The 17,478-nt window shown below is 43.6% G+C and overlaps 1 protein-coding gene and 1 long non-coding RNA gene across 2 annotated transcripts; both read right to left on the reverse strand.

Moving 5' to 3' along the window:
* Positions 1-3,969: 3,969 nt before the first annotated feature.
* On the reverse strand, positions 3,970-7,816 carry LOC113024572 (uncharacterized). The gene is made up of 2 exons (XM_026171755.1): positions 4,316-7,816; positions 3,970-4,151 (listed from the first exon to the last, which is right to left on the reverse strand). The coding sequence occupies exon 1, from the start codon at positions 7,805-7,807 to the stop codon at positions 4,697-4,699; it is 3,111 nt and encodes a 1,036-aa protein (XP_026027540.1). The 5' UTR covers positions 7,808-7,816; the 3' UTR covers positions 3,970-4,151; positions 4,316-4,696.
* Positions 7,817-10,730: 2,914 nt separating this feature from the next.
* LOC113024589 (uncharacterized) lies at positions 10,731-11,542 on the reverse strand. Its single transcript, XR_003272685.1, has 2 exons — positions 11,070-11,542; positions 10,731-10,905 (listed from the first exon to the last, which is right to left on the reverse strand). It is a non-coding gene; the product is annotated as an uncharacterized LOC113024589 (long non-coding RNA).
* Between the last annotated feature and the right edge of the window lie 5,936 nt (positions 11,543-17,478).

Below are 17,478 nucleotides of genomic sequence, written 5' to 3' on the forward strand. Positions count from 1 at the left end.
ATTTTTGGGATTAGTAGGTTGGTATCGTCGACTAATTCCAAATTTTTCCTCAAGAGCAGCTTTATTGACTGACATGACAAGAAAATCTAGTCCTACAAGGATCAGGTGGACGAAAGATGCTGAGGATGCATTTAATGATTTGAAAGACTGTTTGTGTCAGAAACCTGTTTTGCAGTGTCCAGATTTTAACCTTCCATTCACAGTACAAACAGATGCCTCTGAGGTGGGTCTGGGAGCTGTTTTACTGCAAGGAGAGGAAGGGCAGCAGTTGCCTGTCCAGTACATCAGTCGAAAACTTTTTCCAAGGGAAATGAGGTATTCGACCATTGAAAAGGAGGCATTGGCGATTAAATGGGCTCTAGACACCTTGCGATATTATCTTGTTGGGAAAGAGTTTGTTCTTGAGACTGATCATCGTGCTTTGCAATGGATTCATAATATGAAAGACACTAATGCCAGGATAACAAGATGGTATTTATCTCTCCAGCCTTTTCGTTTCCAGGTCCAGTATAGACCTGGACATAAGAATGTCATTGCTGATTTCCTGTCCCGTGACTCAGAGGAGTAACGGTCTTAAGGGGGGGGGGGGAGTGTGACAAAGTGGGTGAGAAGACAATTTGTCTACATTCTTAGTTAACATTCTTGTTTTGATTTAACCATATTTCACATGTAATCTGCAATAGGCAAACATCTACTATCCCGGGTTTGTTTATGTTCTGCACTTTTACAGATTATATAATATAACATCTTGGTTTAAATCAATTCATGCAAGTTTGTTAAGTTAACATGTTATTTATTTCAACTGTTAATTTGTATTTTTAGGACTTACCTTACCTACCTGTCTTCCAGAAGCAAAAGGAGGAAATGTAGTCCTACTTCCTGCTTTATACCTTCTGGGTTCATCTGAGGTCACAGGAAGAGACCAAGGGCAGGAGGGGAAGAATTCTTATAATTTAATAAAGTTGATTTTAAAGGGTTTATAAAGAAATAGATTTAATGTTGTGATATGTATTGATTACACCAGAGTTTATGTTGCCAGTCAAGAGGAGTAGTAGAGGATGAATATAATCATGTTCATCTCACCTACCTACTGAATGGAATAGTCCAGAGGAGAAAGTGTTTGATTAAGGGGACTATTTAAGCAGACGAACTCAGGTGTTTCAGAAGAAGGGTTCAGGTCAGTGTAGCTGTGTGCAGTTTGACCTTAATTTCCGTTGATTTAAGTTCAGTTATGTTTATTTGAATTGAGTTTATTATAGAGTTGAGTTTCTTATTTGTTTCTTTGTAAATATTCTTGGGCCACAGAATGGTGAATAAATCACTTGCTACACTGGACAGCATCAGTCTCCTGCACTTCTTTGACCGCTTAAGTCGAGTCCTACCACAGTACTTTTTGATAATCACACTCCTGGGTTACAGTCCTTTTATTTTCTAATTGTATAATTGGACACTTCGAATGAGTTTAAAGACTTAAGAAAGGCTGGCTGACTCTTTCTATAAAAAGTATATTAAACATAAGTCCTATGCAGTATAATGTGTTACACTCATTTTTGCTGTGACGTGATTAAGGACACGTCCCTCTGATTACGATGGTCCTTCAACATGTGCTAGACACAATTCAATTGCTTTTGACTGAGGATGAGTTAAGACACAATAAATGATATATCACAGTTTTTCTTTAACACCACTTTTAAATGCTGAAATCACAAAACCTTCAACACCAGGCTATTTGGAGAACATGAACTGACTCGCTTCCGATGACTATCTTCTGTTTTGCCACTGTGGACGCCTCCAATGCAGCATTAATATGATTCTTGTGGTCATCAAAGAAGATGTGAGGGCTGATCTTCTCAAGGGTGGGAGCTTTTTCACTCCCTCCCACAAACACAGTGTTCTCTGATCACTTCGTTGAGTGATTCTGATGGGCCGTCATCAGTGAGTATAATCTTACACGTTCTTCACTCTCAGGGTAATGCTACTTAAGTTTAGCATTCACTGCCTGCAGAACCTGAGAGCACAATATATCCCCCAAAATTTCTGTTTATTCAGGTGGAAACTAAAGAACTGTTTCAGAAAAGTACTTGCTTGTATTTATGTGGTGTTTCCTGCTGTGTGTGTGTCACCTCATCTCACCTACTGCTCTTGTGTCTGCTGTGATAACTCTTTATTCTTTCCCAGATTATTTCTGTTTCTCAGTATTTTCCTTAACAGGAATCAAACCAGAATCAAGCTATGAGTCATGTTGGCGATTTAATTTTACACTACAGGGAGCGCAGAATTATTAGGCAATAGTGTGTGTTCGATGTGGGCTCGTGGCAAATAAAGTTCTTCCACTCTGACATCATTCCCCGTCTCTGACCGGACATTATTACCAGGGAACAGTACCGAATCACGTTTCAGAGATAGTGGTCCAGGGCGTCCACTATAACAAGTGGTCCTTCGAGCAACCTAAGGATGTTTGCACTAAAGGTACGCTCCCTGGTCAGCATGCTTGCACAATTAGGAAGGAAAGGAACTGTGGAGCAGGAATTTGGGTCCCATGTGTCAAGGTTGCTTGAAAAACTGCCGCATGATTTGAGATCCAGCTTTAGTCCATACAGGGAGTGCAGAATTATTAGGCAAGTTGTATTTTTGAGGAATAATTTTATTATTGAACAACAACCATGTTCTCAATGAACCCAAAAAACTCATTAATATCAAAGCTGAATGTTTTTGGAAGTAGTTTTTAGTTTGTTTTTAGTTTTAGCTATTTTAGGGGGATATCTGTGTGTGCAGGTGACTATTACTGTGCATAATTATTAGGCAACTTAACAAAAAACAAATATATAGCCATTTCAATTATTTATTTTTACCAGTGAAACCAATATAACATCTCCACATTCACAAATATACATTTCTGACATTCAAAAACAAAACAAAAACAAATCAGCGACCAATATAGCCACCTTTCTTTGCAAGGACACTCAAAAGCCTGCCATCCATGGATTCTGTCAGTGTTTTGATCTGTTCACCATCAACATTGCGTGCAGCAGCAACCACAGCCTCCCAGACACTGTTCAGAGAGGTGTACCGTTTTCCCTCCTTGTGAATCTCACATTTGATGATGGACCACAGGTTCTCAATGGGGTTCAGCTCAGGTGAACAAGGAGGCCATGTCATTAGCTTTTCTTCTTTTATACCCTTTCTTGCCAGCCACGCTGTGGAGTACTTGGACGCGTGTGATGGAGCATTGTCCTGCATGAAAATCATGTTTTTCTTGAAGGATGCAGACTTCTTCCTGTACCACTGCTTGAAGGTGGTGTCTTCCAGAAACTGGCAGTAGGACTGGGAGTTGAGCTTGACTCCATCCTCAACCCGAAAAGGCCCCACAAGCTCATCTTTGATGATACCAGCCCAAACCAGTACTCCACCTCCACCTTGCTGGCGTCTGAGTCGGACTGGAGCTCTCTGCCCTTTACCAATCCAGCCACGGGCCCATCCATCTGGCCCATCAAGACTCACTCTCATTTCATCAGTCCATAAAACCTTAAAAAAATCAGTCTTGAGATATTTCTTGGCCCAGTCTTGACGTTTCAGCTTGTGTGTCTTGTTCAGTGGTGGTCGTCTTTCAGCCTTTCTTACCTTGGCCATGTCTCTGAGTATTGCACACCTTGTGCTTTTGGGCACTCCAGTGACGTTGCAGCTCTGAAATATGGCCAAACTGGTGGCAAGTGGCATCTTGGCAGCTGCACGCTTGACTTTTCTCAGTTCATGGGCAGTTATTTTGCGCCTTGGTTTTTCCACACGCTTCTTGCGACCCTGTTGACTATTTTGAATGAAACGCTTGATTGTTCGATGATCACGCTTCAGAAGCTTTGCAATTTTGAGACTGCTGCATCCCTCTGCAAGATATCTCACTATTTTTGACTTTTCTGAGCCTGTCGAGTCCTTCTTTTGACCCATTTTGCCAAAGGAAAGGACGTTGCCTAATAATTATTATTCTGTCCCCTGCGTGCGTGGTTCTGGTACACGAAGTGACAGATAGCTAAACATATGCCGTAAGCACTGAAAGCGTTGAATGATGAGTCAGGCGTGAAAGTAAAGTTGAGGGCTGTTTACTTGTTTGTCTTCATCAACGTACAACTTACAGTGATTTCCCAGAACTTGTGAAACTACAAAAGATACAAAAAGAAATATGCTCAATAAAGAATTATGCATTTGCTTCACATGGCGAACAGATCTAGGCATTTATATATACATCTCTACAAATATGCATAAAATCAATAAAATATACAACACTCACTACTTATAAAGATGAAACACAATTCAAACTTACAAACAAAGCTTCTCCATGGCATAACACAGGTGGATGCTTAAGGATTAAACAGGGAGACTTCTGGTACGCCTCATTGTGCAAATCCCAATACTAAAATGGCTTCCTGCATTACCCCACTCATGTGACTCTAAACATCCAATAGGAAACTCTTCCTGTATCACCCCACTCATGTGACTCTAAACATCCAATAGGAATACAAGCCAAACCACATAAAAATTCACTTGACCGCAGTCTCCAAGCTAACCACTAGGAGATGCTAAAATTCTCAATGTGCACATAACATTACACTCCCCGCCTGGTATTGAACACAATACCACTATCAATTTCTTAGCAGTTCAATCAGCTAAAGAAAATAACACATTGACTGTCCATGGTAGATAATCAGATAGACAAAAGTACCACTACTTCGGTTACTGGTCTAAAGAAGGTCTTAATGGTACCTCCTTTCGTGACCCTCAGTTCAAGTTTCCTGACCTTTCCATCACTGTCTGGGTAAGCCTTGGTGACAAGAGCCATTGGCCACTGATTTCTTTTTACCTGAGGGTCTTTGAGCAACACCAAGTCCCCTTCCTTGACATTGGGCTGACTATTTTGCCACTTGCTTCGATTTTGAAGAGTAGAGAGATATTCTCGCCTCCATCTCTCCCAAAATGTATTCGCCAAGTGCTGAACACGTTTCCACTGCTGACGATACATATCTGTAGCTTCAAATGATCCTGGAGGAGCAAGAGGGGTGCAGACCTTCTGTGTCAAGATCATTGCTGGAGTCAGAAGAAACGGTGAATCTGGATCACTTGAGATGGGAGCAAGAGGCCTTGCATTTATTATCGCTCCTACTTCAGCCATAAGGGTCGAAAGCACTTCATGAGTGAGATGCGAGGGACTGATCTGAGAAAGCATAGAGTCAAGAATCCGTCTCGAAACCCCAATCATTCTTTCCCATACTCCTCCCATATGGGAAGAATGAGGTGGGTTGAACAGCCATGTGCATCCTTCCTCACTGAGGTACCTTGAGATATCGGTTTCATCCCGTAGGAGAATTTGAAGTTCTCTGCAAGCCCCCTTAAAGTTTGTGCCACAGTCAGAGCGGATCATCTTCACAGGACCACGCATAGCAAAGAACCGCCGTAGAGCATTAATGAAGCTCGATGTGTCCATTGACTCTATGAGCTCGATATGTACAGCACGAACACTTAAACACGTGAAGAGTACTGCCCACCTTTTAGAGTTTGCGGCACCACCTCGGGTGCGACGGGTGGAGACATTCCAGGGGCCAAATACATCCAGGCCCACATTTGTAAATGGAGGTTCAGTGCTAAGACGATCAGGTGGAAGATTTGCCATCTTTTGCTCTGCGGGTCTACCACGAAGTCTGTTGCATGTAACACACTTGTGCAGGTTTCTGGAGATACATTTCTTTGCCCCTACAATCCAGATGCCAGCCGTGCGGATAGCTCCCTCAGTAAAAACTCTGCCTTGATGGTGAACCCGCTCATGGTAGTAGTTTACAAGTAGAGTAGCTATGTGGCTGCGGCCAGGAATGATGAGAGGATGCTTTTCATGTGTCTCGATTGAAGCATGCTGGAGCCGCCCACCAACTCTTAAAAGTTTGCTATCATCAAGAATTGGGCTGAGCTTCCTCAGAGGACTGCTTTTGGGAATTACTTCGCCTTTCTCCAAACAAGACACTTCCACTTGGTATGTCTCCTTTTGTACACATCCAATAATGGTATGCCTTGCTTGCGACAGTGTATCCATTTTGTGTGGCTTCAAACAGTGATGCCAACCTTTGCAGTCTTGCCCATTGCTATCCTTCTCAGACCTGAAGGATTGGACGATGTGGATTAGGGAGGCCACAGCTCTGACAAGGGGTTGCCACATGGAGAATCTTTCAAATCGATGCGACCCCATACTCCTATGGGGGTTTGCAACAGTAGTAATGTGGCTTCTGACCTCTGTATCAGAGTCTGGATCAATGAGGTCATAGGATGTTTCTTTACCCGAGTCTATGTCCCCAGAACGTCTCAGAAAACGTGGACCTGTAAGCCAGTTGGTGCTTAAGAGACGAGCTGGATGCACTGACCTGGTGGCAACATCTGCAGGGTTTTCATCAGTGTGGACATATTGCCACTGTTCAGGGCATGAGAACTTCCTTATCCGTTCCACTCTGTTGCTGACATACACATAAAATCTCCTGCTTTCATTGTAAATATACCCCAGCACCACCTTGCTGTCAGTATAGAACTTCAGACTATCAAGACTAATGTCCAGCTCTTTCACAAGCAGCTCAGCAATTTCCACTGCCAGAACAGCAGCACCTAATTCCAACCTGGGAATAGTGTGGAATGGCACGGGGGCTAACTTGGCTTTCCCCATTATGAAACCTACATGACATTTACCTTCCACATCTTCCACTTTGAGATATGCCACAGCCGCAATGGCCTTGGTGGAAGCATCCGAGAAGATATGGATCTCTGTACGTTGTGCAGTGGACAGGGACGTAGCAATGTAGGCTCGGGAGATTGCAAACTGTTCCAAATCCTGCAGTGAATCCCTCCAGGTAATCCACTCTGTTGCCTTTTCAGACGGGAGGGGAGCATCCCAGTCACTGCTGTCACGAGTGAGCTGCTGCAACAAGAGCTTTCCTTGAATAGTAACGGGAGCTACGAGACCAAGTGGATCAAACAAACTATTGATAGTTGCAAGAACTCCTCTTCGGGTGAATGGCTTCTCGCTCCTGGCAACACGGAATGTAAAAGTGTCATTCACAAGGTCCCAGCTTAATCCAAGACTTCGCTGCAAAGGAGGTGAATCTTTGTCCAGGTCGAGATTTTTCAAGTCTTTTGCATGATCTGTTGATGGGAAAGCCTGCATGACAGTTAGGCAATTGGATGCTATTTTATGAAGTCTCAAGTTGGAGATGGCAAGCATGCCTTGGGCTGCCTTGAGAAGACTGATAGCTGCTGTTGCAGATGGCAGTGACTTGAGTGCATCATCAACGTAGAAGTTCCTGTGTATGAACTCCTTTGCCCCCTCCCCAAACTCGCCCTCTCCATGTAAAGCTGCTCTCCGAAGCCCATAAGTAGCCACAGCTGGAGAGGGGCGGTTGCCAAACACATGGACTCTCATACGATATTCCACAACTTCCTTCGTGATGTCATTGTCTTTAAACCACAGAAATCTGAGGAAGTTCCTGTGGTCTTCCCTGACAACAAAGCTGTGAAACATCTGCTCAATATCTGCTGTGATGGCTACCTGTTCATGCCTAAACCGCATTAGGACTCCCAGCAGAGTGTTATTTAAGTCTGGCCCTGTCAACAGCACATCGTTCAAGGAGATGCCAAGATAAGGAGCGCTTGAATCAAACACAACTCGGATCTGGCCAGGCTTGCGTGGATGATAGACGCCAAAACTGGGAAGGTACCAGCATTCATCTCCATCGTTGAGTGCTGGAGCTGGTTCAGCATGATCTTGATCAAAGATATTCTGCATGAAAGCCAGAAAATGTCTCCTCATCTCAGGTTTCCTTTCTAGAGTTTTGCAGAGACTGGTGAAACGAGTCAGAGCTTGTCCTCTGTTGTTAGGCAGCCGTGGTCTTGGCATGCGAAAGGGAAGGGGAGCTACCCAACTGTTAGCATCATCTATGAACATCTCATTATTCATCAACTGAATGAACCGTTTGTCCTCAATAGATGGGGCAACTTCATTGTCATTCTCTGTTCTTTCGAAGATTTTGTTGCCAAGTAAATGATCATCAGAGTTCTGAAACAGGCTGTCCAGAGGATGAAAGTGTGACAGGGTTTGAGAGTTGAGAGGTCTTATGCCTGTCCTTGTTGTAAGCTTCTCTTTCACAACTAGGTGGTTGGGACATGGACTGAAATGAGAGTGACGCCCATTCTCCAGAACGTTAGTCCGGTAGACATTAACTGCTTTCGGCTTGTGAGCTGCACCCAAACAGACGTCTCCAACTACGACCCAGCCAAGGTCCAGTCTTTGGGCATAGGGTGCATTATTGGGCCCGTTGCGTTGGTCTCTCACTTTATGGACTTGTAACACATCCCGACCCAGCAGAAGGAGAATTTGCGCATTTGGATCAAGTTCAGGGATGAGATGAGTGATAGACTTTAGGTGTGGGTGGTGTTTGACTACATCAGGAGTAGGTATCTCCGATCTATCATCTGGGATATGGCTACACTCAATAAGTGTGGGAAGAGGAATGCTGAGACGTCCATCCAATGGCTGAGCCACAAATCCAACTCCTCTTCGGCCAGATAACTCAGTGACTCCAGCACATGTGCGCAGCGTGTAGGGAGAACCGGTACCCTTGAGGCCAAACAGGTCGAAGAATTTGGACCGAGCAAGAGACCTATTGCTCTGGTCATCAAGTACGGCATAGACTTTTATAGATCTTTCTGGTTGTCCTCTAGGATGCACTTTTATGAGACAGATTTTAGAGCAAGAGCGGGAGTTATTGGCAATTCCACACACTTCTGTGCATTTGGAGATTATGTCAGGAGAAGCCGCTTCATCTTCCTCCCCGCCATGCTCATCCTCAGGGTCTTTGACAGCCCATGGAGCTGGTCCTGGATGAAGTGCTGTGACGTGCTTGTCACTGTTACACTCTTTACAGTGAATAATTGTTTTGCAGTCTTTAGCAACGTGTTCAGTTGAGGAGCAGCATCTGAAACAAACTCCACTATCTCGCAGGAACGTTTTGCGTTCATCCAGTGTCTTAGCTCGGAAGCCCCTACACCGCTTGAGAGGGTGGGGTTTTTTGTGAATCGGACACTGTCTGTCCACATCCAACTTACTGCTAGCTGACTCTGTGGGCTTGATGGCAGATGTTGATGTAATCTCTGTTTTGCTGGATGAGACGTGGTTCCTGGAATGCGTGTACCTTTTAGGTGAGTTTTCTGGTTTCACTGTCGTCATCCCAAATGAGCTAAATGCAAAACTTGGATCATTACGAGTGGGGGCTTCTTTGCAGACAAAGTCAGTGAAGAATGAGAATGGTGGAAACTGGCCTTGGTTTTGCAGCTTGTACGCACTGCCTTGTGTCATCCATTTTTCTTGAAGGCCATACGGCAGTTTCTCCACTATTGGGTTAATGCCGCGAGAGGTATCCAGATAGGCGAGCCCAGGCAAACAACCTTCTAACTTTGCTGACCCCAACTCCCTTAACAAGTCACCAAGCTCTCTCAGGTTGAGAGGGTCCCTGTTGCTGATCTTAGGAAATCTCTCCAGTTTGTCCAGCAGAGCTTTCTCAATTATTTCAGGAGACCCGTAGTTCTCTTCAAGTCGCATCCACGCCATCCTGAGCCCTGCAGCAGGGTCATTGACATGAACAGCTCTGATTCTCCTGACTTGCTCAGATGATTGAGGACCTAACCATCTAGTGAGAAGGTCGAGCTCTTCATTGCAGGTGAGTTTTAGCCCTTCAATGATGTTCATGAAGGTAGACTTCCAGCCCCAATAATTCTCTGGACGATCATCAAACTTTGTCATCCCGGATGTCACAAGTTCCCGGCGAGCCATGTATACAGCAAAGTCATTAATGCCGGTATGGTTCAGAGCAGAGGGCTGCGCTGCTTGCATTCTAAGAGGATGTGTGTGTGGTTGAGGTTCCTGCAGGGGGGTGACACTACATGGATAAATCCCAGGGTAATTCTGAGCAGATGGATGCTTCATACCATTTTCTTCAAAGGTAGTATGGCTCTTGACACGAGCTGGAGTGGAGCTCAGTCCATCAATGGCTGTACGAATGGGATTCAGTTCGTTGTCCTGGAGTGGTGGAGCATGAGAGAAATCGCGTGGCCGACTGGAGGTGATATGGGACTCAAGGCCGGGCAACGACAGCTGACTAGAGTGCATTCTTGAGTGACACTCAACATAATCATTTGTTCTTTTTTCTGTGGAGTCAGGGGGAATTCCTATGATGTCCGCTGCCCTGAGATCTTGTTTAGAGCCGAGTTCTGCTACGGCTGATTCCAAAACCTCCGCCTCAGCTAAAGCCGCTGCAACTTCTTTCTCTTGCTTCAGTGTGGCCAGAGCAGCCTCCATGCGTGCCTCTTCTACTCTCAACTGGGCTTCTTCCACCATGAGTTCAGTTTCTTTTTTGACAAAGGTGGAGCGAGCACGCACTGCTTCAGCTCTTGCGCGTGCTTTAGCAGCTACTAGGCTTGCTGAAGACTTGCAGGAGCTGTTAGAAGAACTAGCAACAGATCTGGTCACATATGATTTCACAGATGTTCCTGGAGATCTAGTCTTCTGTTGATCTTCTGTATCTGGCTTATTGTCCATGATGACTATTCGGCATGCAAGGTAAAACTAAACGAGGCAGGAAGACTAATGAGCGTTAGCGGTCTCTGCTATCCAGACTTACTGTATTATCCCAGGTGTGATGCTGTTTTTTCACTATTCTGTCCCCTGCGTGCGTGGTTCTGGTACACGAAGTGACAGATAGCTAAACATATGCCGTAAGCACTGAAAGCGTTGAATGATGAGTCAGGCGTGAAAGTAAAGTTGAGGGCTGTTTACTTGTTTGTCTTCATCAACGTACAACTTACAGTGATTTCCCAGAACTTGTGAAACTACAAAAAATACAAAAAGAAATATGCTCAATAAAGAATTATGCATTTGCTTCACATGGCGAACAGATCTAGGCATTTATATATACATCTCTCCAAATATGCATAAAATCAATAAAATATACAACACTCACTACTTATAAAGATGAAACACAATTCAAACTTACAAACAAAGCTTCTCCATGGCATAACACAGGTGGATGCTTAAGGATTAAACAGGGAGACTTCTGGTACGCCTCATTGTGCAAATCCCAATACTAAAATGGCTTCCTGCATTACCCCACTCATGTGACTCTAAACATCCAATAGGAAACTCTTCCTGTATCACCCCACTCATGTGACTCTAAACATCCAATAGGAATACAAGCCAAACCACATAAAAATTCACTTGACCGCAGTCTCCAAGCTAACCACTAGGAGATGCTAAAATTCTCAATGTGCACATAACATTACACTCCCCGCCTGGTATTGAACACAATACCACTATCAATTTCTTAGCAGTTCAATCAGCTAAAGAAAATAACACATTGACTGTCCATGGTAGATAATCAGATAGACAAAAGTACCACTACTTCGGTTACTGGTCTAAAGAAGGTCTTAATGGTACCTCCTTTCGTGACCCTCAGTTCGAGTTTCCTGACCTTTCCATCACTGTCTGGGTAAGCCTTGGTGACAAGAGCCATTGGCCACTGATTTCTTTTTACCTGAGGGTCTTTGAGCAACACCAAGTCCCCTTCCTTGACATTGGGCTGACTATTTTGCCACTTGCTTCGATTTTGAAGAGTAGAGAGATATTCTCGCCTCCATCTCTCCCAAAATGTATTCGCCAAGTGCTGAACACGTTTCCACTGCTGACGATACATATCTGTAGCTTCAAATGATCCTGGAGGAGCAAGAGGGGTGCAGACCTTCTGTGTCAAGATCATTGCTGGAGTCAGAAGAAACGGTGAATCTGGATCACTTGAGATGGGAGCAAGAGGCCTTGCATTTATTATCGCTCCTACTTCAGCCATAAGGGTCGAAAGCACTTCATGAGTGAGATGCTTTTCATGTTTGTTATTGTATTTGCAGCTCAGCAGGCCGAAGCAACTTTAAACATTTTCAGAAGCTATATTTAAAGCTGTCTAATTTTTCTGTTTGTCTTCAAAGTTTAGGAGCTGTGTCTCAGTTTCACTAAGGTTCCTCTTATGACGCTCTCCCTCCTCGATTTTTCAAAAAGGTTTTCCTCACTATAGCACCATTTGTACAATCCATTGTAAATAGTAGTTTGTCTTCTGGTGTTGTACCTGTGAATCTTAAACATGCAGTGATTCAACAACAAAATCACTGCATGTTCAAAATGAAAAAAACAAGATGGCTGCTAGGGTGCAGACACACAGCTTGGCAGGTCCTGTGCGTTTGCCAAAAAACCCACCTAAAAAACCATCTAAAAACCCCTGGATCTTGACATCAACTTGTCGTTTTGTTTTTATACATTTTTATCTTCTGTGGAGTTTGACATGTCCAAGAAAGCTGGATAATTATACCACTTTCCCAGCCAAATGGAGTCAACATCTTTTGTTCACAAGATTCTTGGATTTTGGTCATGCCAGACCACCCCCAGGTAAATATGAACAGTCAGATATACCACAACTGTCGCTGGAGATTCTGAAACTTGTTCTGATGCTACTTTTGGCTGGTGATATAGAACTAAATCCTGGACCTAATTCAAACATCAGTGATTTGGACTGGCTACAAGTAATTAGCCTTTTTAGCCTAGGCCTGCCTGGGCCTCCATCTCAGCTGCCTGGGCCTCCATTTCAGCTTCCTGGGCCTCCATTTCAGCTAGCTGGGCTTACACCTCAGTTGCTCGGCCTCCACCTCGGCTGCCAGGGCGTACACCTCAGCTGCCTGGGCCTACATTTCAGCTGCCTGGGCCTACATTTCAGCTACCTGGGCCTACATTTCAGCTGCCAGGGATTTCACCTCAGCTGCTCGGGCCTCCACCTCGGCTGCCTGGGCCTCCACCTCAGCTGCCTGGGCCTCCACCTCAGCTTCCTGGGCCTCCATTTCAGCTGCCTGGGCCTCCACCTCGGCTGCCTGGGCCTCCACCTCGGCTGCCTGGGCTTACACCTCAGCTGCCTGGGCCTCTAACTCAGCTGCCTGGGCCTCTAACTCAGCTGCCTGGGCCTCCATCTCAGCTAGCTGGGCCTCCACCTCAGCTAGCTGGGCCTCCACCTCAGCTAGCTGGGCCTCCACCTCAGCTGCCTGGGCCTCCACTTCAGCTGCCTGGGCTTCCACCTCAGCTGCTCGGGCCTCCACCTCGGCTGCCTGGGCTTACACCTCAGCTGCCTGGGCCTCCATTTCAGCTGCCTGGGCCTACATTTCAGCTGCCTGGGCCTACATTTCAGCTGCCTGGGCCTACATTTCAGCTGCCTGGGCCTACATTTCAGCTGCCAGGGATTTCACCTCAGCTGCTCGGGCCTCCACCTCGGCTGCCTGGGTTTCCACCTCAGCTGCCTGGGCCTCCACCTCAGCTGCCTGGGCCTCCATTTCAGCTGCCTGGGCCTACACTTCAGCTGCCTGGGCCTCCACCTCGGCTGCCTGGGCCTCCATTTCAGCTGCCTGGGCCTCCACCTCAGCTGCCTGGGCCTCCATCTCAGCTAGCTGGGCCTCCACCTCAGCTGCCTGGGCCTCCACCTCAGCTGCCTGGGCCTACATTTCAGCTTCCTGGGCCTCCACCTCAGCTGCCTGGGCCTACATTTCAGCTGCCTGGGCCTCCACCTCAGCTGCTCGGGCCTCCACCTCGGCTGCCTGGGTTTCCACCTCAGCTGCCTGGGCCTCCACCTCAGCTGCCTGGGCCTCCACCTCAGCTGCCTGGGCCCCCACCTGCTGTACCCAAACTACAGTCTCCGTTAAAGGGTTTCTCATCATTAAATGCTCATAGTATTGTCAACAAAAGGACAAGAAATCCTGCTATTAAAATTTACAGAGGAACAAAGATCTGCAAGACATTTAATCAGGCTAAAGTAATCTGGGACACTAAAAATAAACCAAAGGGGCTTCTATGTGGACACATTAACATTCGCAGTATGTTACCAAAGCATGAGCAACTGGAACATATTCTAAGCAATTCCAATATTTCTATTTTGGGTATCTCTGAATCTTGGCTCACAAGTTTTTCTCCTGAGTCTGCGGTTGTCTTTCCAGAGTACACAGTATTCAGAAGGGATAGAATTGAAACAAGAGGAGGAGGAATACTTGTGTATGTAAAAAAACACCTGGATTGCTCTTTACTTAGTTCACCAATAGATGTCGAAATAGAACATATTTCTGTTAAAATCACTCTTTCCCCAGAAATGTCATTTACGTTGATCTGTTTATATCGCCCTCCTTCAGCAAAGAATATTTTTTATGAACAACTACAGATATTACTTAAATATCATGCTATAAATAATAAGTCTAATGAAATAATTGTAATGGGAGATTTTAATGTCAACTGGGACTGTGAAAAGGACACAAAAACACTCAAGGACATAATGGAGACTTTGAACTTTACTCAACACATTGAACAACCCACAAGAATAACAAGATACTCTAAAACTAAAATAGATCTGGTTTTCAGTAATAAGCCCGAGCGAATTATTAAATCTTATAATTTTATCACTGGTATTTCAGACCACAATTTTATATTATTTTCTAGAAAACTTATAAAATCACGGGTTAAGAATGACTTTCAAAGTTCATCTAATAGGAGATCCTTTTATGAATTCATACCAAGAAGTCAGCGACAAAATGTAGCAGAAGCATTAGCATCAGTTAACTGGGAGCCTTTATTGTGTAGTGATGATCCACAATTCTGCAGCAGTCACTTCACTGACATTGTCAAGGATGTTATATCAACATACTCCATTAGAGGTCGACAAAAAATAAAGACAACATCTAATTTGCCCTGGTTAAACAAAGAGTGCAAGAATTTAATGAAAACAAGAGATCAATTACTAAAGCAGTTCCTGAAAACAGGTCTAACTCTGGATAGACAGATATTTACTTCAATGCGGAATAAAGTAACAAGAAGTTTGAGACGGGCCAAAGCAAAATTTTTTATAAATATAATTGAAAGAGCCAAAGGTAATGGTAAAATTATCTGGCAACACTTAACTAAATTACTTGGCCGTCATTCAAACAAAAGTAAAAACACAATTGAACTTTATGTAAATAACTCTATTGTTAGAGAGCCTCTATCTATTGCCAGTAACTTAAACACTTTCTTTATTTCATCTGTTAAGGAGATCAGTCAGAGCTTTGACTCAGTCGTATGCTCTGATAATGTGAATGATGTTGGTCAAAATTTGTTCACCATCACTCATATTTCAGACACTGAAGTTGCTAAACTAATTACAGGTTTAAAACAATCAAAAGCACTTGATGTATATGGTATTAACACAAACTTCCTAAAGGAACATATGGATTTGCTTGTACGTCCAACAACTCATGTTTTGAATATGTCTTTCAAACACTCCATTGTTCCAACAGATTGGAAAATTGCTGCAGTTACACCAATTTTCAAAGCAGGTGTGAAGACTGACATGGCTAATTATCGCCCCATAAGCATACTCCCGGTCGTATCTAAAATAGCTGAGAAGTGGGTGGTTAAACTCCTCACTGCTCACCTAGAAAACACCCAACCCTCATTACATCCATTGCAGTTTGGCTTTCGGGCACATCACTCCACAGATACTGCCCTGTGTATGTTAGTGGAGAACTTGAAGAGCTTGCTGGACAAGAGTCCCTGTGTTGGATTGTTTGATGGTAGTGTGACAAGTCCATTGTGTCTGAATAACAACAAGAGTCATTTCTTATGAACTGAAAGTAAAACAAAAATTAATCAGATCAATAGGACAATTCTTGACATTTTTCATTTTCACAAAAAAGGTGTTAAACATTTAAAGAGTTGCAAAAGCAGAAATGATAACTGCGTTCTTAACCATCAATACACAGTTATAAGGACAAGACATGATTTTGTGTACAAGTTCTTAAAGATGGATGACTGATAGTCAGGTTTAAGGGTGCAGTCAGGACTGAACATAACTGGCATCTCTTTAGTTTTTCTCCGTTTGGGTTTACATTTAAAAAGAAGACTGGCCATTTTAATGCCACAGATTATCATCATGATATTCCATAATTACTGGGAGACCAAGGTAATGAAAAAAAATATGCTGCTAATGCTTCCCCTCAGCATCCAAGTAGATACACCAATTGTATCAAACATCACCTCATTCTCGAGTTATCACATCAACACCTGGTGGGATGACAATACCCTTCAGCCTTTTGTGGCTGATAGGATAAAAGGTATGGGGGGTTTTTTTTCTCATTTTTTTTACTCTACCCTGTTTCTTATGACTGTAACTGGGATTAGTTCCTGATCTATGTTTTGCAAGCAGTTTAGAGGAGTCAGGAATAAACTAGTGTAACAGGTCTGTAAAAGGTTCTTCCTGATACAGACCTGTTGTATCAGCCTTTTTCTTTGTTTAAGCAAAAATAATCTTAACCATCTCCAGTCAGTCTAGAAAAACTGCTGGAAGGCTCTTAACAAAGAAACGAAACAGAAAGCACATTACATCAGTTTTATTATCATTACACCGGCTTCCAGTACATTTTTGAATTTATATCAAAATTTTTGATTGTTTGATGGTGGTGTGACAAGTCTATTGGGTCTGAATAATGAGAAGAGTCATTTCTTATGACCTGAAAGTAAAACAAAAATTAATCAGACCAATTAGTTCAATTCTTGACATTTTTCATTTTCACAAAAAAGGTGTTAAACATTGTGATGGCAGATTTTTTTTCTCATATATTAATCACAAATTTAATCATATTACATTAGTTATAATAATATCACTTTCTCACTTTACTATAGTAAGAGCACTCCTGTCACTACTTTACATGCATGTGGAAAGTTAACACAGTGAGGCCATTGTAATGGGAGACATTAAACAGATAGTGGGACTCCTTCTGCTTATCAGGGATGTAAATCTTTAGGTGACGGCCAAGCAGAAAACAAGGTCATAATTCTCTCTGTGAGGGAGAAGGTATAGCCCCCCCGTGAGAGGGGCCAACATGTAAGAGTTTGTGGAATGTTCTTTGTCTGTGTCTCTGTATATAAGATGTAAGGGCGGTGGCCACAATTCAGAGATGGTCCTGGTGTTTCACTGGGATGCTCTCTCCACATTGCAATGTGTTTATTAAACCCACTTCAAATCAAGCTCACTGGGTGTGTTGCAGGTTATTGTTAAATTTTCCACAACAACATTTAAAGAGTTGCAAAAGCAGAAATGATAACAATAATAACAGAAAAACAACATCAAAGAAAGAGTAAAAATATAAATAGTACAAGGATAATTTCAAAAAGTAAAGCCAAATAACAAAGATTTTCTCCATGTCTGTCTCCATGTTTATGAGCGAGAGACATAAATATGAAGCCATAACATACCACAGCCATGCCGGCTTCGACGTTGCCCAGATTAACAAGGTCCGCTCAGATGTTGAGGAACCAGGACACGCTGATGAGAAGTGGAACAAGTCCACAAAAGATGA

Source organism: Astatotilapia calliptera, chromosome 6, assembly GCF_900246225.1.
Source record: "Astatotilapia calliptera chromosome 6, fAstCal1.2, whole genome shotgun sequence".
In the NCBI taxonomy this organism is placed as follows: Eukaryota; Metazoa; Chordata; class Actinopteri; order Cichliformes; family Cichlidae; genus Astatotilapia; species Astatotilapia calliptera.